The sequence below is a fragment of the Lathamus discolor genome, chromosome 2 (assembly GCF_037157495.1).
Source record: "Lathamus discolor isolate bLatDis1 chromosome 2, bLatDis1.hap1, whole genome shotgun sequence".
NCBI classification, from domain to species: Eukaryota; Metazoa; Chordata; class Aves; order Psittaciformes; family Psittacidae; genus Lathamus; species Lathamus discolor.
Window position 1 is genome coordinate 97,509,529 of NC_088885.1, and position 21,572 is coordinate 97,531,100.

The window sequence follows — 21,572 nt, forward strand, 5'->3', positions numbered from 1 at the left end:
ATCATAGGTTATTACCTATATATTTATTCATGTACACTCTTCCTTAAGTTTAGACCCAGTGTGGGGCAGAATTGGAACTGGAAAGGTGCATGGAAATCTAGCATACTAGGCCACTGATCTCCTTTTCCAGAGAAGCGCATTCTGCCCCACATATACTAGCTCTTATTCTAAGATAACAAAAAAAGTTAAATAGATTGCTATGATTTTTTAACAGTCAGATTTAGATATCAAACCTTTTAAACCCAGGACTTCTTAAAAATTGGAGTTAAAATTTAATCGTTGCTAATATCCAAAACACAAAATTTTTAGTCGTGACATGAGTTTCTACAGTCAATATAAATCCATAAATGACAAACAAGAAATTGTACCGTGCACTCAGACACTGACTGAGGTAAAATACGAACAACATGAAAGTCATTTAAATTTTAGCTTAAAACCCATGCAAGCCACTTTGCACTACATCAGCACGCTTTGCCAGTGGATTAGCAGAGATGCTACAGCTGAAGTTGAGAACAGCTCTTTGCTGTCAGATGATTTCAAGAAGCAGTGAAAGTCAAAAACCTTGAACTCCTTAATTGCTAGCAAAGCTTTCAAAAGATAAACATATCTATAAGCTTTCCCCTTAAAACAACAATGGCAACAGACTTTAACCTGCTTTTGTTCACAGAGTAGAAACTGCTGTCTTTGACCTACTCAATCTTAAAATAATCTTACTGCATACACAAACATACATTCTCTTTTTGCAGCAAGTAGATGCTGAAGAGAGGATGCTTCACCTGACAGATCAACTTGGTCACAAATGATCGATACCCAAGAATTTTCGTAAGTTTGGCAACTTAAAAAAAGAAAAAAAAAAAGAGTCTGTGTGCATGGTTTATGTAGAGGTTGCTTCATCTATTAATATCCCCTTGAGAGGAAGCATTTTCTCAGAACATCAGAAACAACTTGGAATGACATGGAGCTGATGAAGGACTTAATGTCACCAACACCTGCCAGTTTTAGTAGGTTTTTAGGGAACAAACTAAGCACTTATGAAATATTCCCCTCAACCTTTGGGGATGTTGGTACCCTGTGCAAATTAATTATAGTGAGTCAGACCAGTATTTATTCAGAACAGTATTTCTTCCAACTCTAGAACAACTTCAGCTACCAGTTTAATTCAAGAAAACTTGAAATCAAGTATTTAGGTAATTTTAATTTGAGCAAAGCTAAGCAGTTAACTCCTTAATGAAAAATTTAACTGAAAAATAAAAGTAAGTAAAAGAAAATCTTCAGGATTATTGTTTTAAACACAACCCTTAGCTGTCATCCACTGAACCATAGCTTTGGAAACAAAAAAATCTGTAAGCAATTTATTACCTTTGTGTGGACAAGGATGATGCCATGTCTTCTAACAAACCACTGGTGGATTTAAACGTGTGAAGTTTTCTAATCCTTTCAAGTCAACCATGGCAAAAACATCACTGATTTTTACATTGGGTTCAATCTTACAAAGTACCCTTTTAGCAACTTTGTTAGCAGCATCCTAGACTCGAAAGTAAAACACTCAACTGGAGAGAAACACTCAAGACAGATGAATAGAGACCTTATTTACCGAACCTTACTTCTGAACGTGTTCATCTGTATGGCAAAGCTGCTTAGGCAACACATCAGCCAAGAGCATCAGTACAACTTGAGGCCAGTTGTGACTATCAGACATTTTGACTGAAAGCAAGGCAGTGTCTGAACTTGGATCACTTTTCCCTAAAGCCTCTTGGAAGATTGGCTTAGTATCCAGGTTTCCATAGGAATAGACAGAACTATCAACTGGCACACAGTCAAAGAATACAATAGAGAAGATAACTGACCAGTGCTGTAAAAGCCAAGGTAACACTGTTTCCCAGCATAAGTTGAAGGAAAATAGATGTTTGTGCCTATTGATCTCATATTTGATTTCATTTATTTATGGTCTGTACATGCTGTTTCTGTGTAGTGTTCTCAGCTCTTCAGCTCTAAATTTTATAGTCTACCTATAGAAATTAATGGCTTTTATATAAAAGAAGAAACCTTTTCAAGGACAAAAATGCAATTAGCATTCTGATTTCCAGTTGATCTCTTCTACTGTTACTGAACTTGTTTTCCTGCAGTGTCCTTTTGAAGCCATTCATGCAGAAGTACCCACATCACACAATCTCTAGGGATTTACGACAAAACCTGAGACACATCATCCATATTTACAGGATCACTGCCCACCTCTTCAAGAATAATCAAAGACTAAGTTTACAAAAAAAAAACTTATTTCCAAAACCACTGTGATTTGAAAGGTCTTGGCAGTACTCTGACCAGTACTGTATCGTTATTGCCTTGGACTTCTTAATTGCACCTCTCTACACGCTTGTGCATGCAAATATCCTTACAGACTGCTGGAAGCAACAATGCTTTCCAAATGAAAACTTTGTATACATATTCATTTTTGAGCATACCTTCCCAGAATTTTTTGTTCTGATTTTAGCTGCTATTTTACCTGAAAATAAATCCATCTTTTAATTGCAGTGGTGGAATCACCATCCCTTGAAGTGTTCAAAAACCGTGTAGAGGAGGCCCTTAGTGATATGGTTTACCGGCGGACTTGGCAGTTCTGGGGTAAGGGCTGGACTTGATGATCTTTAAGTCCTTTTCCAACATAGTTGGTTCTACGATTTAACTATATTTCAAACATCTTAAGCCCTATAATAAACCACTGTGTGAAATAATTACAAAACTACATACCAAATTTTGTTTTATCAGAAAAGTTCTCCAGCTACAGTGAAGTTTCCAGAACTATTACAGAAGTAGACAGACAAACCATAATGAAAATAACCTTACAATAAAGGTAAGTTTACCCTTACTTTAAATACTTACTTTAAATAATAATTGAGACACTTGAAGCTACTTTTATACGTTGTACTATTTTACAATTTCTATAGACACTACAGTGATATTTGAGACTTAAAATGAAGTTGGAATTTATTCACAGCATGGGCAAATAAAACAAACCCTTTAGTAAGCTACTCAAACTACATCCTAGCAATAATAAAAGATGTATTTCTCTTTGATCAGACTACAGGTAGTTAAAATTACAATTCAGGCTTGGTGTTTCTGAAGGTCTTCCCAAATCTATACTGCACCAACAGAACATTGAAAAAGCATGTCCTATGTGTATATATTTAAGTGTTTCCACCATAAGACTGAACATATACAGATAATATTCATAACATAAATCACTCAATATTTCAGTAGAAATCATTCCTCATTAATAAAAAAATGGTAGCATTCTTCACTAATTCTTCGTTCTTCATTAATTGAAAAAAAAACGTAACAAAGAAGGGCTCCAAACTTCTCTAAAAGAAACGAAAAAAAAAAAGGTGGTAATTTTAATAAATTAATTAGTTAAATTATTTTTTTTATTTTATGAAATTCTGACACTGGCTGTTGCTTTCCTGGAAACAACAGAATTTGCTTATTTAGTTTATACATATCCATTTTGACTTGAGGTGATTCACCTAATTCTCTTTAATCAACAATTTAACCAAGTGTTTACAGACAAAGAGAGAGACAAATGAAAGATTAGTGCTCTTGGAGTTTGTGGCTGGCCACGAGATCTGAATTTATTTTTCAAATACCTTCTATAGCAATTGCCTTGCATGCTGAAGACATCTTGTCTAGTATACTATTGATTCAAATGACAAGCCTGAGCATCAGATTAAGGACGTGTCAGACACCTGATAGAAGATTCCTGGAGAATTCAGCAGAAAGGTGTCCTGTTTCAAAATGATCTATTGCTGGTACTATATTTATTGAAGTGCATGTGGAAACATTTAACGTAAAACTAATTCACTTAAAATTAGAGTAACATTTATAATCAGTGAAAACAAATACCCTCACTTTTTACTACAGAATACCTGAGAAAGTCACCTCATTCAAACAAAAATCACCAAACAGCTCACAAAGCTGCACCCAAACTGATGATCTAATACCTCTTTTAATTTGTCAGTGCCAGATCTGGGCACAAAAAATTAAGCGGTTTCTCAGTTCCAACAAAAATATTCTTCCTTGAAACCACTGAAGACCAGTTGTGAGGTCAGCTGCAGTGGGGCAATTAATGCAAGAATGATGTTTTAGAAAGGACACTCAAACAGGGAAATGTCCTTGCCTGTAAAGGTATTTTTAAGGTATAGACTTGGCAGTAGACATCAGTGGCCTTAGGGAAGAGCTGGGCAAGTCTCTTATGTACACAGGGATGCCACAATGCTAAACATGCTAAAGGAACAGCAGTAAGTGAAACAAAATTAAATCTGTTCATATCTGACCCGTAACACTCCAAGTATGGCAAGTACCATACTTAAAAAGAATCCCATTTTTAAGATGCAACCGTTATTTTTAAGTTCAAATGCTAGAGGAAAATTCAATTCTCCTTTGAACAAAGCCAAATACGAGAGGGGACAACCATTTGATAACAGCATGTACAAAAGAGCTAGCAGTTGAAAACCAGGAAAACTAAGTCAACTTAAACCAGCCAAACATCAAGCAACATGGAATAATGATCTGTAGAAAAATCACAGCTGATGCCTGCACAAAGTACTTGCCTTTGCTGGGCAAAATTTTGCCTGACTGTCCTGCACGTCTGCATCCTGTTCAGTTCTAGTCCATCTTCCCAAAAAAGTCTCTGAGTTGAAGTTATGCACCATTACTATTTTTTAGCTTTAAGTCCTCAGTTTAGATTTTTTTTTAGGACAGAATCACTTTACCTTCTCATCCTTGTTAACTGATACTCTTCATAAACTAGTACAAATTGTTTTATTAATTGACAGTAGCCTGAAGAGCTATTGCTTTGGAAGAGAACTTAGAAAAGATCAGAAAAAGTAACAATGGGTAAGTCAACAGCCCAGAAGCTCTTCCAAATTTTACTCACAAAAGTACAAGCGTGAATTTGATACATGAAAATAAAGTAATTCTACCAGCTGGCTGTAAGATATTTAAGATATCATTCCATATGCTGTGCAGAATTAGTTCCTTTTCACTGAGAAACATAACACAAGCATAGTCTCTCCATGTTCTGCCACCAAGGCTTACACTTGATTCATATTTTCAAAATCTTTTAGAAAATCACTGCAGTTGGAGACATCTTATTATTTTTAATGAAATTTCAAATCCTTGAGATCAAGACTGCTCAAGAGAAGCACTAGCATGATACTAGTTCTTCATCTGTCTTTCCTATAGCTCACATAAGAAGGTTAAATGTGATTAAGTCAGATTACACAGACTCAAAAATAAATACCAAGATCATAGAGTCAGAACTGGGAAGCAATGAAACAAAACGGAGACAAAAAGATGAGGCAGGAGAACTGGCTCATGAGAAAAGAAATGACAGAGGTACAATATCTGTCAGAATAGCTAATTGCAAAAGCAAAAAGTATTCAAGGCCCATGAATCAGACTCTCACAAAGACGGGTACTTGAGAGCATGGAAGTCAATCTCAAAGGAAGTCAATCCTTTCTGACACTTGAGCCATTGAAACATGGTAACAGATTCAGTTCAAGATTTCTGCTTCTGAAATACTTTCACCATTGTACTAACCTACAAAGATAAATGTGAGAATAAGCATGAGTTTGCCAGCATTTACAGCAGACCACCAGTAAATACAACGTCATGAGTCCAAATGGCCATCGGTGGTGCAGCAGGGAGCGGAGCAGCAGGGGAATCAATCCAAACTGAAACACCCACTAGTTCAGAATAACTGATTGAACCTTGAAAAACACATCTAGCAGATTAAAAAAATCTACAAGCCTATAGAAAAATATAAAATTTTCTTTTGTTTAATTAGTCAATAGGAAGGGCCTTCCCCCCCTCAAAATTTTGCTATTTCAAGGTCATCAGCAGTTGCTGATGCACCCTGAGAAAAAAGGTGTTGCAGGAGTGCTAGTAAAAGGTGGCCAGTTATATTGGTAACTTTGGCCAAGTACTACAGATATTAGGGAAATGGGTTACTTAAAGAAAAGATATACAGGTATGGTTACAGCTAAGACTTGCTTTGAAAAGAGTGACAAAATAAGATGACAAATAAACCCCCCACTATTTTAGTAATCTTATAAACAAACAAATCCTCCTTGCAAATCTAGTCCTATTACTTATTCTAGTAAGGTAAATATTAGTACTGCAAACCTTCTGAGACATTAATGTGAAATAATTATTTGTTCTACTAGCATAATGGCTCTTTTATTGGATTTAACTTCTTTAGAACAACACAAATTTTTTTTCACAAAACAGGCAGAGAGCAAAAGATCAAAAGCAACAGTAAGAAAATATAGACAAAATTCATCTGACAATTTTAGAGCACAATGCAGGACTGGATCATAGTACTTGTTCTTCTTACGGCAACACTGAAGCAACTACCTATATTTCAGAAAACACTGGTACTATTGGACTACCAAATCTTCACAATGAAACCTTAAAATAAAATATTCCATTTCTTTATAGCTTCTGCTAAGTGATTCCCTCCATTGGTGGATATTTTTCCTCTCCTATGTCATAATCCTTTGCATTTATATTCCCCTTCTGAGTAGTTAAATGGCTTTTCTCAAAACATAGAACCAGTGTGATTTGCTATCATGCTGCCAAATCTGTTCACACAAAGTCTGGCTGCCTCTGAGTGTGTGTGAGAGAGATACAGAGAGAGCATACACCACACATCCTCATTAACTGGAGATGTATAATTAAACAAGAGGGGGTTAAAGCGTACGTTAGCCTATTCTACTTTTCTATCTATTACCTTTTAAAAAGCTTTCATATGCCTTCTTCCTTGTTTCTGAAAGCTAACCATCCCTTCTTCCTTTCAGGAAGGCTGACATTTGACAGCTTAACATAGCTGACAGGGTTACCCAACAGCTCACCCTCCCTATTCTCAATCCAATTAGACCTCTAATCCTCCAGATGAAAGGCCCAACTACTCACGTTCCTCATGACAACGACAGCTATTGATTATTTGTCACTACAGCTAACACCTTCTCTGTGGAGGCCACTCTGACAGAAGCAAACCTACCAAATTAGACAGCACTTTATCTGCCCTGGAGGCCAAATGGCACAACAAGTAAAGGCTAATAAATGGTATAAAAATGAACAAATCATAACATTATGACAGGTTGATCGTTGCCAGCAGCTTCACAGCTCAAGCTTGATGCTCTGTTAGACCTGTTCCTTCCCTTTTCTCTTCCACTCGTGCTCCAACTTTGACTGAATTAAAGGCCAGAACAATTAAGGCATTTGACCAGCAAAGATAAGCTAGGATAGAAGTATCATCAAGGGACACAAATGTCAATAGCAGACTACCGTTTGTCAATAAAAACATTCCAGAGATGCAAATGATCATGACTCTGCTCTCCACTAGGCTGTACTGACTCCCTTTGTCAGAGCTCTTCTCAAGCCCAGGCAGAAACTCTGGAAAAATTAACCCCAGAAAACCAAGCTTGAACTGGGAAGCATTCTTATCAGGCAAGGATCTGCATCATTACAAAAGGAACCCCAGTACCAGGCTACACGATGGAGAAATGTTATGGTTGTTACTCCATTTAATATCTATGAAATTGTCCTTTCTTTTTAGTTTAGATATAAACCAGGACTACAACAGCATTTGAATTTATCATTATAAATTTTCTTTAATTATTTCTCAAGAAAAACTCTTGTTTCTAGGACATTATGCAGTATCTAGCAAAACAGACCTCCCAAGTCACATCACTTTAAGGCAAACTGAAAAGCAGCAACAACATATATTATTTTTACAGTGCCACTATCCAAAAAACATTAACAATGACAGCAGAGGCACTATTCCTGAACTGAGGCTGTTTAATGCAAGCAGCAAGAAGAGAATGTAAAAAACAACCCCAACAAAATAAAACACCACAATCACATGACCATTGTTAAGATTATGGAATCACAAGAATAATATGAGTAAAAATATACAAGTTCTTGAAACAGTTAAGAAGTAGTTAGCACTGCCTTGTCACAATAAATCAGGTGATTTCTCAACTATGCCAAGAATAATGTATTTTCCAGCAAGGCATTCCTACAGTTCTGAAATTACTTACTAACGATAAAATAACATTACATCAAAATATATTAAAACTTAAATAAAAGCTTCTTTAGTTAAAAAAAGATGAAAGACGTGAATATCTGATACTCTGGGAAAATCTACAGTTTAACTGAGGAAAATTTCCTGTGTAACACCTAGTTCACACAGATACAGGAAACTACATGCAAGTACAGCATACTATTAAAAAAAAAAAATAATCTAAGCACTATAAAAGGATACATTCAGTTAAAAAGACAATTATCAAATTGTGCAGTGTTTATCCTCAGACTTTTAACTTCCTAAGTTTACAAAACCTCTTGGGGATGAACATGTATTTATTAATCCTTTCAATCACAGATTGACATAGATGATTAAATTCTTTGAAACATAGGCATTTCAGTACAGTATTATCAGAAAACATGTATGTTTAAATGAACAGTTTGGCAAACAGATCTCTTAAGATTACCACTGCCCAAAGAACTTACAGGACCATTTAGGTAAGTTGGGTCTCACAGAACTCAAGAAAACTGTATCAGAGGGAAGTTGAAATTGTATATAATATTTCTAGGAATAAATTTAAATTATTACTATCCTGCTCTAAAATGTATTCAATCACTGCAAAGAGGAGATATTTTCAAATAATGCAGTGCACCATCTAGCAGATGTATTTTCATTTACAGTGATAAAACCCCATTCTTAATACAATTCTGTTCTTCCCAAAGTGAGACTAGTTCAGAACTCCTAATCCTGAGCCCCGACAGAAGCACCTGTGATAAAGGAGTCCTGCAGTGGCACATCTGGCCCAACCCTCTGCACCAGGAAGAACTGAGCAAACTCGTTCCAAACTCACTCCAACTCTTAACTCACACAAAGACATTTCTGCACCAGTGAGTCCATAGTGCTCCTGGGAGCTGTTCAGGTTTCCCAGCACTTAAAATCCCCTTAGTGTTTATATTGTAAACCTCATCCTTACCCTAGGTTATACTCACTACTGCTTATTTAGCAGATTATCTTTCTTTTTAACACACACCTTGTTTACAGAAGAATGGAATACATTCTCCCAATTTGGCTTTACCTAGTTCATTAAAAATATTCTCATTTGGGCTTTTCTCAACTTCTATTATTTTAAGAGCTTTTATTTTTTATTTTTTAATCTTTAATGGTGGCTAAAAGCCCAATGTTATGCTAGAGAACTAGCTGGTGCCAAGTAGTGAAAAAAAAATAAATAAAATTATTCTTAATGTCTAATCATATCAGTAAAATCTGTAAATGCATTTATATAAGTATTAGACTTATTAATCCAATGAGTTATCTCCCCTATTATTATTCCTGAGTTTTCTTCTGCAAGACTTATTTATAATATTACTTATTTATAATATTTGATTTATGATCACTATTCTTGAAAAGAGTGAATATTTTCCACCATTATAGGTCAGAATAAGAAATGATATCACACTGTTTTCCAAGTTGTGTTCCAGGAGATGGGCCTCCCTGAGAATCATACCTCAACATCCTTTATACATAGCAAGAGCTAATCAATTCATCTTCACATACACATACAAATACATCTTTGATGTATTTATTGTTTGTTCTGCTTAGGTTTTCAAACCTTACAATTAAAACAAAGACCCTCAAAATACAGATGCTACAATGATGGCTGCTAGTCATCAACTGCCCCAGGCAACTGCAGACCACCAATTCAGCTGCATGTAAACGAGAGGGCACCATACTTACTCCATCTTTTTCCACACAAATACACTCTGCTATGCAGTATTTGTCTAAATAGTCCTGCAGTAGTTCCTGCTGCAAAACTTCTTATTAAACCTTCCTCATCCACTTTCAGCTTTTGCTTCTACTATTCTAAATGGGGAGAAAAAAAGTGTTTTGGAAGTAGATGGAAGCATTCTGTCTACAGCAGGCTATAGAGAAAACCTGCCAAATATTTATAGTATTGCATTTTAGTGCTTCAGCCAGCTTTATTTGTTTTCTTTCTCAATCCAATCCTACCTAAAGACAATAACAGACATTACAGTTTTTGTTTAGCCATGCTATAATTCCTTTGATGCTCAAAATGACTGCTGGGAAGTAGCTATATTCAGGGAGGTAGCCACAATTTGCAAGCAATATATTCAAACATGTATTATTAGAGTAAGTAAGCTTAGTAACCAGTAGTTACTAAAATAATATAAAAGTCACTTTTACATGTGCCAGAGCATATAGATATTGATACTATATTTATTAGTGCAGTCTGTATAGAGACAGAGTCTGATCTTTAGCTACTTGGAAATTCCGATCTTGAACTTGAAGCCAAAAGAACTACTTTGGCATGTAAATTTTTGCATAACCTTGTTTTAAAATGTGATTTCATACTAACATAAAACCACTGAGAAATAAGATTCAGATGCCTTAGTATTTGCTGTGAACCAAAATCTGACTTGCAGAACAGTATTCCCACAGTTTTACCTTCTGCAGCCAAAAGAACTGCCTGGATTTTAACCCACAGTTTAACAGTAGAGATAGATGACTGCTGGATACCAGATGACTATGGTGACTTAACACTTAATAAGCAACCAACAATGTGCACGTTCTCGCTTTGTTACAAGGCATGACAAAGTATGTAAGCTGAAAATGTATTGCCTGAAAATATGAGAATCACATTAATCTCGCCAAGTAGTGCCCAAATCAAGCTCTCCATGCAAACAAAACTGTGGTCAAGCTTTCTGTTTCAGTGATGCTGCTCTGTAACATCTACTATAATTGACTTGGAAAGCCTTCCCTCTCCTTCACATCTATGATGAACTAATCAATCAAGACCCAGAATTTCTGAAGTAAAAAATATGTGTCAGTGTTGTGCTCATTCTCATAATATCTAATGGATGACCCTTGGAACTACAGACCAGTCAGTCTCACCTCTGTCCCTGGCAAAATCTTGGAACACATTCTCCTGGATTGCATGCTAAGGCACATGAAAACAACAAGGTGCTTGGTGACAGCCAGCCTGGCTTCGCTAAGGGGAAATCCTGCCTGACCAATTTGGTGGCCTTCTACGATGGGGCTACGGAACTGATGGAGAGGTGCAGAGCAGTTGACGTCATCTACCTGGACTTGTGCAAAGCGTTCAACATTGCCCCATGTGACATCCTCGTCTCTAAATTGGAGAGACATCAATTTGATAGGTTGACCACTCGGTGGATAAAGAACTGGCTGGATGGCCACATGCAAAGAGTTGTGGTCAATGGCTCAATGTCCAGTTGAAGACTAGTAACAAGTGGTGTCCCTCAGGGATCTGTGCTGGGACCAGTCTGGTTCAACATCTTTGTCAGCAACATGGACAGTGGATTGAGTGTGCCCTCAGCAAGTTTGCCGATGACACCAAGCTTTGTGGTTCAGTCGATACACTGGAGGGAAGGGATGCCATCCAGAGGGACCTTGACACGCTTGTGAGGTGGGCAGACGCCAAACTTATGAAGTTTAACCATGACAAGTGCAAGGTTTTAAACCTGGGTTGGAGCAATCCCAGGCACAGCTACAGCTAGGTTGGGCAGAGAAGAGATTCAGAGCAGCCCTGTGGAGAAGGTCTTGGGGGTGTTGGTCGATGAGAAAATGAACATGAGCCGGCTTCAGTGTATGCTCGCAGCCCAGAAAGCCAACTGCATCCTGGGCTGCATCAAAAGGAGTGTGACCAGCAGGTCGAAGGAGGTGATCCTGCCCCTCTACTCTGCTCTTGTGAGACCTCACCTGGAGTATTGTGTGCAGTTCTGGTGTCCTCAACATAAAAAGGACATGGAACTGTTGGAACAAGTCCAGAGGAGGGCCACGAGGATGATCAGGGGACTGGAACACCTCCCATATGAAGATAGGCTGAGGAAGTTGGGGCTGTTCAGCCTGGAAAAGATAAGGCTGCATGGAGACCTCATAGCAGCCTTCCAGTATCTGAAGGGGGCCTACAAGGGTGCTGGGGAGGGACTTCTCATTAGGGTCTGTAGTGATAGGACAAGTGGTAATGGGTTAAAACTTAAATAGGGGAAGTTTAGATTGGCTGTAAGGAAGAAGTCCTTCACTGTGAGGGTGATGAGGCATCAGAATGGGCTGCCCAAGGATGCTGTGACTACTCCATCCCTGGTGGTGTTCAAGGCCAGGTTGGACAGAGCCTTGGATGACATGGTTTAGTGTGGTGTCCCTGCCCATGGCAGGAGGGTTGTAACTTGATGGTCCTTTCCAAGCCTAACTACTCTATGATTCTATAATGTTGCTTGATTTCCCAGAAACTTTTCAAATCAATCATTTCTCTCTTTAGCTACATGTAAAAAAGTTTAACTGACACTGGTCTCCACAAGATGCTTCTATCTTGTAGTATTTTTTTGTGTAAAAGCATGTTCCAAAGCACCTTGCACATTTCAGGGGAGAAACAGTGAAATTTAAGATGCTCTGGAGCTATACTGGATTGTTGAGTTTCACAAGAGGAGACCAATACTTCAATTTCAAGATCACCTTTGCATACTTGAATATTTTGCTCACTGATCAAGACAGGTTAATGCAAACGGAAGTATTAATGAAATCTCAGGAACAGTCTGAAGTCAAATTTGAGACATACAACATCCTGAAAGAAAGCCGCAGCTGCTTTTACCACACACAAAATGACCTGTAAAAGGCCTCCATTTGTCCCTCCTCAAATCAAATGGAATGCTGCTAAATTCCTAAGGTTTTAAGAATATTTTTCATTATGTCAGAGTTCATTTAGGAAGTTCAGCCCTGCAAAGTCTCTGGCTGCTTTATTACTCTTCCTCAGCAGTAACAGCACAACTTTCTAGGAGGCAATATTGTAAATCAGATCTCTATAATAATGTGAGTTTTAACTTCCTTAACTTTTCCTGTACTTATTTTTAACCATTCCAATAGCACTTACAGCATAAATCAGCAGTAGTATCAGCAAAACCAGTAGTGAAAAGCATCTGGGAGCATGAGGATTTCTACTAAATGGGCGGAAAATGAATTGCTATTTTGTAGAGTTCATTTTCTGTTAACACAGTGAGCAGCTCTGCAGTTGTGAAAAGGGGTCAGGGAAAGGCCATAGGTAGGAACAACCCCTTGGTAGCTAGATCAGTTTATCTGTATGTGTAATGTAATATGCATAAAAATCACATATGAGGAACTGTGCCTTCTGCCCTTCAGCCTCTTCAGGCTGCATTCACTGGAGAGAATCCTTTGTTCAGGAAAGTAAACAAAACATTTGTATCACGGTTGTTGTCTATGGCTCAATTAAATACAGAGGAAACTATAGTCCTGACTATAAAAAAAAAAATCACTTTTTCTGGCTGGGCAGCCAGCATTCCTGTTTCATACCTTGGTTTGATCAGATTTTTCACATTTAGTCAAATTGTATGTTCACAGGAAAGAATGACAGAATGAATGTAAAGTCCATTCACACTTCATGAACCTATATGCACAGAATTATTATTACTCAGTATGAGCTCTAACATAAGGGGAAACATCACAGAAGGTTAGCAGCCCAGGGAATAAAGAACCGGAATTGACCACCACAGTCTCTGAAAGGCTCCATGATTTATTTTCATTATGTAGACTGAGAAACAAAGTTAGAAGCAGAAGCACATTTGCTCTTTCATGCAGTTCAAACAATGCCTTATGAATGATCTGAGAGGCTGCAGGTCCAGGAACTACATCCTGAAAAAAGTACTGAGGGAAAAACTGTATAAGCTTGCTCCCAGGCAAGATTTATTCAGGAGCTTTTAATACAAGTATCTTTTATTTGGTCAAGAAAGGGAAAATAACATTCTGGCTTTGGGACTGTTGTACTACCTTAATTGTACTCATTAGATAAGACTTGGGAACAAGCTTTCATAAAATAAGTGAACTTAAAGACTACCTTCTGTTTCTAACATTTTGCCATGTCTTATGCTTGCCAGAGACTGTCTTTTCTTACCTCTTTCTTTACACTTACATTTACTGGTGAGTATACAGGAACAACCATTTTTTACGAAAAATTACAATTACAAAAAAATTACAATTAAAGATCATTAAAATATACCCATCTACTTTGCACGGAATCCCTAACTGCATCCAGAATGTGCTGTTATTTATCAATAACTGCATCAGCAAAGAATTAATATAAGCTACAGAATATTTCATGCTTCTACAGAATGAAAGGCACATTTTCCCACTGGGGTGATATTAATTTTCCTGAAGCCAAAACTAATATTCTCCTGACCGTTAAGCATCCTGATAGATTATTTTAAGTGCATATTATCAGCATCCAACAACAAAACTATTGAATTTTTTCTTCTATCTCTATTAACACAAGAGGCTATGCTCAGGGTATTCATAGAGACTGTTACTTCCCCAGAGGAAAAAGATTGCTAGTTTCTCTGTGAGAAACTCTGACAGAGGCAGGCTGGTATTTTTTCTTATATAAAACTGGAATGACTTAATAAAAATGAAAAAAAAAAAACCCACCCATACACAGGTAATTTGGGTATGTAGAAATATTTCTGTTCATAAGTACCATATAAGGGTGTTTAGGAAAGTCACAGTTTAAGACTAGAAGCAATTGCTACAGAATGCTTACAAGTGAAAATTAATGTCTGTAGTTCAACTGCAATCCCCGTATTTCTATCTGTCTCCATAGCATGGTCATGTCACAATAATCTAAGTTTTACCAACTTAAATGATCTGTATGCACATAGTAATATAATTCTTCAGTGTGAAATCACTGGCAAATTACGTTAATAATTTTACTTCTGTTGCAACCAGTCACTGTTTCAGCTCCCAGTGAATTATATCTGTGCTCATGGAGTCACAACTTCCCTCTGAAACTCTTATGGAAACATTTACAGGTGCATTCCTGAAGTAATTTATATAATTTTCTGGGGGGTTTGGGTTTTTGGGGTCTTCTTGTTTAATTGTTTTAATTTAAGTTTTCTGAAGTTAATGGCTTGACCTGATGATCAGAAGGCTGGAGCACCTCTCCTTATGAAGGCTGACAGAGTTTTGGGCTTGTTCAGCCTGGAGAAGGCTCCAGGGAGACTTTATAGCAGCCTTCCAGTACCTAAAGGGGGCCTATAATACTGGAGAGGAACTTTTTATAAGGACATGTAATGACATGACAAGGGGAAATGGTTTTAAGCTCATAGAGAGGAGATTTAGATTACATATTAGGAAGAAATTCTTTATTGTGGGGTGGTGGAACACTGGCACAGCTTGCCCACAGACGTTGTGGATGCCCCATCCATGGAAGCGTTCATGGCCAAGCTGGACAGGGTCTAATTGAAGGTGTCCCAGCCCATGGCAGGGAGTTGGAACTGGATGATGTTTAAGATCCCTTCCAAACCAAACCAGTCTATGATTCTATGACCTTTTCTTTTTTAATTTTTTTTTTCTTCTTTTAAGGGTGTACACCCTTTCAAAATTTCTTGGGAGACCTGTCCATTTAACGAGAGAGACCAAAACATTCTGCCGTTAATAGTGGAACAGAAGATAAACCCAAGAAGAAAAAAGTAACTTCTACATGGCCTTCTGCCTACAATGATTGAAACATCTCCCTGTCCTGCTTTGTCACGCAATGGGAGGAGGTATAGAATTTTGGGTTTGAAGATTTTATTTCTCATTATCCTACACTGATTTGATTGGAGGTAAGTTAAACTATTTCCCCAAGGCAAGTTTGTTTTGTTCACGGTGGTAACTGGTGAGTGATCTCTCCCCCTCCTTATCTTGACCAAAAAGCTTTTTGTCCTATTTTCTCTCCCCTATCAAGCTGAGGAAGGGAGTGATAGATAGCTTTGCTGGGCACCTGCATCCAGCCAGGGGCAAACCACATCATACTTATGAATGCAACAAGTTTATACAACAGCTGAGCACTTGTAATGTAACTACCTTTTGAGCGGCAAGATGGAGAGCGGTTCTTCTGCTACGATCAGCTCTATTAACATCAGCTCCAGCCTTCAGCAGTGCCTCTGCACAGTCCAGCCTGTCAGCCAATACACAGTACATAAGTGGAGTTCTTCCAAACTGGTCGTCTTTATCTTTCAGCTCTGAGTTGCCTTAAAAAAACATAAATCACATAAAACAGTTAAGTGTATGAGTATCTAACTAAAAGTAATACTTTTTTATTAAAAAGGTATCTTATTATAAATTAGCAGGTGTTGTGTACCGTACCTGTCTACCTTACACAGGTAAGGTGATCAAAATAATGAAGTATAAGATAAACTCACAGTTACTACTTTTCAACCTGTTTTTACTGACTTTTACAGGACATTTCCAAATACATTTACAGAAAAAAGTACATTCAGAAAACATTAGTTCCACAAATACTACCACCAATAACATTCTGCAGTGGCATAATTTATGTAATTTTAAAATAGTTATACAGATCACAGCTGCAAAGAATACTTTAAAAAAAAGCAACAGGACATTACCAAAGAGTCCTTCTGAAACCTGTAAATACTGTAACTAAAACAAGCTTTGAAGCCTACTCACAGCAATGTTTGCTTAAAAAAGCATAAACATGTCAATATTACATCAATACCATTATTTACTTCATAGTGTCTTACAATACAGAAACTACTGAAATACTTTGAGCTTTCTTGAATTGGTAAGGTTAGTAATGCAGCAATTAAGCTAAATAAGAAGTCTGAGGTCCTATTAAAAAAAATCAAAACAATGTATTCCTATTCACAGTCAAAAAACCTTCTCCAAACAAAGCAGTATGCACCCTTCATTACAAAGTCTCTTATTTCTGTTATGTCAGCACGTAGAAACTACCACCTATAAATTCATGGCATCCACTAGACTACACATCCTGACTAAATCTATCTCCCATGTATCAGTGTTGTCTGCAATTGCTCAAGAAACACTGAATTTTAACAGGTAAGGTTTTTTTGGGGGTTGGGTTTTTCTGTGGTTTTGTTTTGTTTTTTTTTAATATTCCCTTGTCTGCATGTTTGTTGATGCTTCAAAAGATCTCTAGCAGAAGCATGCTTCTCCTTTACAAACACAATCTTCACTGTCCCCAAGCATATAGCATATTATAGCTATCTAAATATCTAGTAATTGTATTCTTTACTATAATTTCTATTGATTCACCCAGCAGAAGAATCAAGCAGATTAAATGTGAATCAAGGGGAACATCAAGAACCAAAATTCATTCCCTACCAACCAAGTCTCTCACAAAAAACACTGTATATCACGACATTGCGAGTTAGAGCAATCATTTGTTTGCTCACTTCATCTCAGAGTTCCTTTGAAACTGCTGAATGAACAGCACATTGCTCTCATGATTCATTCTACAACACCTCTTGCTTAGAAATGATGATTTGCATTGAGAAAACCCTTTCTGCTCTGTAATAAACAGTTCAGGAACCTTTGTGAACTCTCCTGTGAATACAAATGTAGAAGATTTCTTTTTGTTCTTCATCCATGGCTTTGTCTTCCTTGACTACTCCTCCAGCTCGACAACCCACAAGGTTTCTAGCTAATTTTTATGCCTCTAGAAAATTACTCCTAACCTGCATCCACCTTCCTCAGACACAGGCTGTTTTTTTAATAACATCTTTTTGCTTGTTAATATCCACTCACACACTATTTAGCCATAGTTGCTTCCCTTCTGGCCATCCTAAACTTTTTTAAGTGCTTTTGTATTTGCTTCACACTGCATGCAAGGAGTTTACTCTTTAAACTCATCTTTAGATTTTTTGATCTTAATGTCCTTCACCATTTTTAGAGTACACAACTACAGCTGGCTGCTGTTGCTTATTATGTATACTCTGGTCAAGAGTTAGGAAATCTCATTTAGTAACACTAATTTGGGTCCTATACACAGCAGCCAAAGAACAACTCAAAGGTTGCTCCTGTTCTGGATTAATTGAAATTTTCATTGCCAGCCCATTAATGATTTCTAACAACTGACTTCCAGGATCATGTCCTCAACAGCCATTTACCCAAAACATATAAAAGCAAACTTCATTAAAACTGTGTTTCCTGTCAATTCAGACTCTGATCTCCCTTAGCATATCATGCACACCACCATCTGGTCAGATGGATAGTAATAAAATGCTACTACTATAAGTTCTTATCTAAACCTCTAAACGTCTAGATTTATGTAAAAATACATAAATATTTACATTAAAATACATATTAATGTAAAAATACATTATTTTTTATGTTGGTGGGGTTTTGTTTTGTTTTGGTTCTTTTTTGGGGGGATTGTTGGTGTTTAAGCTCGATTTATATGGCCATTTCTTAATCTTATTTGCATTCAAGACTTGTTTTCTGCTTTGGTTTTTAGATGTGTATCAATACCCCCACTTACATGGCTTCCACTGATATCAGAATAGGAAGTATACAGAAATAAACATTGTCCACACTGACGCTTTCCCCTCCACAAATCTTACATTCTCATCATATGATCAACAGTGTCATTTAAAACATGACATCCTAGTTTTACTAATTTTTTTAAGACTTCCATGTACGTAGAAAAACACGTATGCTTGTTTTGGATTTCTATGCAACTTCAACATGTATGACAAGTTGTAATATTTACTAAGTGCATTAAAAAGCAGTATATAGAAAATTGTAACTTGTTTAATTATTTGCATGGCCATTAGGAAATAATTCAAAATGTAACTTACGAGTTGAACAAGGGAGTACATTTTTTTTTAAATTTTCCCTAACTTGTAAAAACATTTGCTAGACTTTCAGAGTATTAAAATTTCACTGCAAACTGGATGCAGTTTCAAGATTAGTCTTTCTTCTGCTATTAGAAAAAGTAGTTTAAAAGTTATATATATATTGTGAAGCCATCAATGTTTTACATTTCAATATTTTAGCTAACAATAAATGCTGTGTTCTAAAACAATGTGATACAGTACCAGGCAACTTGAGCAATGCAAACAATTAGCACACTTTTGTCAGAGCACTGGTTATACAGTAAACACTTTACATATATCCTACTCTACGGTATTTAACCCATAGGCTGTATAGAAAGTCCTGTAATTAAGCATCAGCAGTGGTTATCGTAAAGAGACACTTTGTTTTAAAACCCTCTTTCTCTATACAAATTTTCTACTTACCTTTGATTCTATTTTGCCTCTTATTAGCACAGGATGTCAGAAGGAACATCCAGAACACACTGTATTATTTGAAACACCTCCTCCTTTAAAATCACAGGCTCTTGGGCAGCAGATTGCATATGCATCCATACTCATGAATTATACGCAAATACAATGTATATGTTTGTCTAAAATCACACAGGCTCCATCCAGCTACAGATGGGAAAGGGAACAATCACCAAACACGAGCACATCAAACAGGTTAGAGGGGCTGCTCTAAGGGACTGTTTAACCAGCCTCTATACCGTTCCCCTACATTAATAACTGAATAGGGAAAACTCAAAGAGGAAGTAATAACAAATTTAGAGGCAAAAGGCCCTCCCTGAAAGAATGAGAAAGTCAGACTTTATGTTACTGCATATATGGCTAGATACATAGCCAAGATGCAGAGCTTGGACTTGTGCTAGAAGAACACACACATAAAGCTGAAGTACTGTCCTGAATTCGACATAAAGCTGAATGAAGTACTATCCTGAATTCGATGCTGCTGCTAAATGCAATCATGAAGTTCAGTGAGTAACACCAATTGCTCAATTTACTTCTGACATGAAGTCCTACTTTCAACAGTGCCTGGTAAACAGCTAAAAATATTACTCTGATGCATTCTTCTTCTGCTAGGGAATAATTTTTTTGGTCCTGCTCTGGCAAAAGTTAAGTCTGTGTCATATCCTGTCCAAACACGACAAAGCAGAAAAGCCAAATGCTGTTATTATAGCAAAGGCTGCAAGCATTATGCAGTTTTCTCTCTCAGGTAAAAATAACACACAACGTTTTTATATTGTTGCTGCATGATACAACTAAAAGAATAGTGATTTCCTTATCTGGTTCTAATGGCTTTTGTGGTGTATTTGACAAGATATACCAGTACACAGAAGTATTTGTTCCTTTGTGTTTTCAAAATATATCTTTTGGCTGTGAAATTAACAAATACACACTACACAGTGACTAGACTTCATTAACTATAATAAATGATCTGTAAAATAAGTTTATCAAATTTCTCACAAAACCAATTCCAAAACCAAGGATTTGCAGGCAAAATATTTCAGCCCAAAGCATTTCTCCAGAAACTCCCTGAAACAGGAGTCCTGAACAGCTCTTCTGGTTGTATCACTTACCAACTCTCCATTTTATTCCATGCAGAAGCACCAATCAAAAGCAACAGGTAATAAAAAGTAAGAAAAATCAGCCATATTTTCAGGACTATGCTTATTCTAGAAATACATAACCAAAAAATGAAAACATATTTTAAAGATGTATCGTGGCTAACCCATGCAAGTGTTCACTTTCTCTCTCCGCTGCACCAGTGTGATGGGGAGGAGAACTGGAAAAGGGTAAAACCCACAGCACTGCAGCAGCTCCTAGGAAGAAAATCAACTCTATCCCACCCAAAACCAAGACAAGATCAGAGCAGGAAGTCAAAACCAAAAGCTTCAGTTCTGAAGTAATCCAAATGCATGTATAATAAAAACATTTACCTGCTATTAGCTTTTGGAGGGTACTCTTATCTCCATTAACAGCAGCAGCATGCACTTCAGATGCTAACGAGGAACCACTGAAGAGGCAGTTTGCTGAAATACTCATACTCTTTCAAGGTGTTAGCATAGGTCAGATCTGCACCACCAACATTTTTTATAGAAATTCAGTCCTAAAAAAAAAAAAAACAGAAAAATAGAACACCTTTTTTTTTTTTTTTTTTCCCTGTATGTGTGACTTTTAATTGACCTTTTTGGGGGACTTTTGACAGTTCTGTTCCAACCCCTTTGGGACAGAAAGAAAACTCCACTGGTTATTCAAGATGTGGGTAAAACATGGATTTATACAGTGGTATAATGGCATTCTCATTTCTTTCCTAAATCATGTCTACCACTGAAGTTACCTTCCTAGCCTCTTCTGAAACAGAACTGCTACCTTTGCCGAGCTGCCTCAAGATCTTCATAATGATCACCAGCTCAGGGCCACACACTAGTTTAGAAATGAAAAGTGCCTGCACACCTGAAAACTTGTTCATTTTCTCAAAAAGTATCAAATACTTAAACTTCAACTTTCAACTCTTATTATACTCCATATTTGGAATGGAAAACAAACTGAGGTAAGCAAGCAATAATTGCATACACCAGAAAAAAAAAAAAGTAGGCGGTATCACTGAGGCTGTGTACTTAATTCTGGGAATGTTTCACCTAGTCTTCTGTTCAATGTTAATTTAAATATACTCTTTTTGTCATATCCCACATTTACATCATGGCACACTTGGAAAACAGCAAGAGGAAGCTATTTTGCTTCAACTGTTATTGTCAACCATCTTTGCTTTATCTGTTTTATAAATCTTATATATCGCTACACAGCATCTGTTGTTATTAAGATAACTGCAG

The 21,572-nt window shown here is 37.0% G+C and overlaps 1 protein-coding gene across 4 annotated transcripts in view; it reads right to left on the reverse strand.

The window, feature by feature from the left end:
- Window positions 1-21,572, reverse strand: part of INVS (inversin) — an 86,218-nt gene that overhangs the window by 59,742 nt on the left and 4,904 nt on the right. For all 4 annotated transcript variants that reach the window (XM_065667829.1, XM_065667830.1, XM_065667827.1 and 1 more), the window contains exons 2-3: window positions 20,679-20,848; window positions 15,971-16,137 (exon numbers count right to left, since the gene is read on the reverse strand). In XM_065667829.1, coding sequence (XP_065523901.1) covers window positions 15,971-16,137; window positions 20,679-20,784 — 273 coding nt within the window. In that variant the 5' untranslated portion in view covers window positions 20,785-20,848. The remainder of the gene's footprint in view (window positions 1-15,970; window positions 16,138-20,678; window positions 20,849-21,572) is intronic.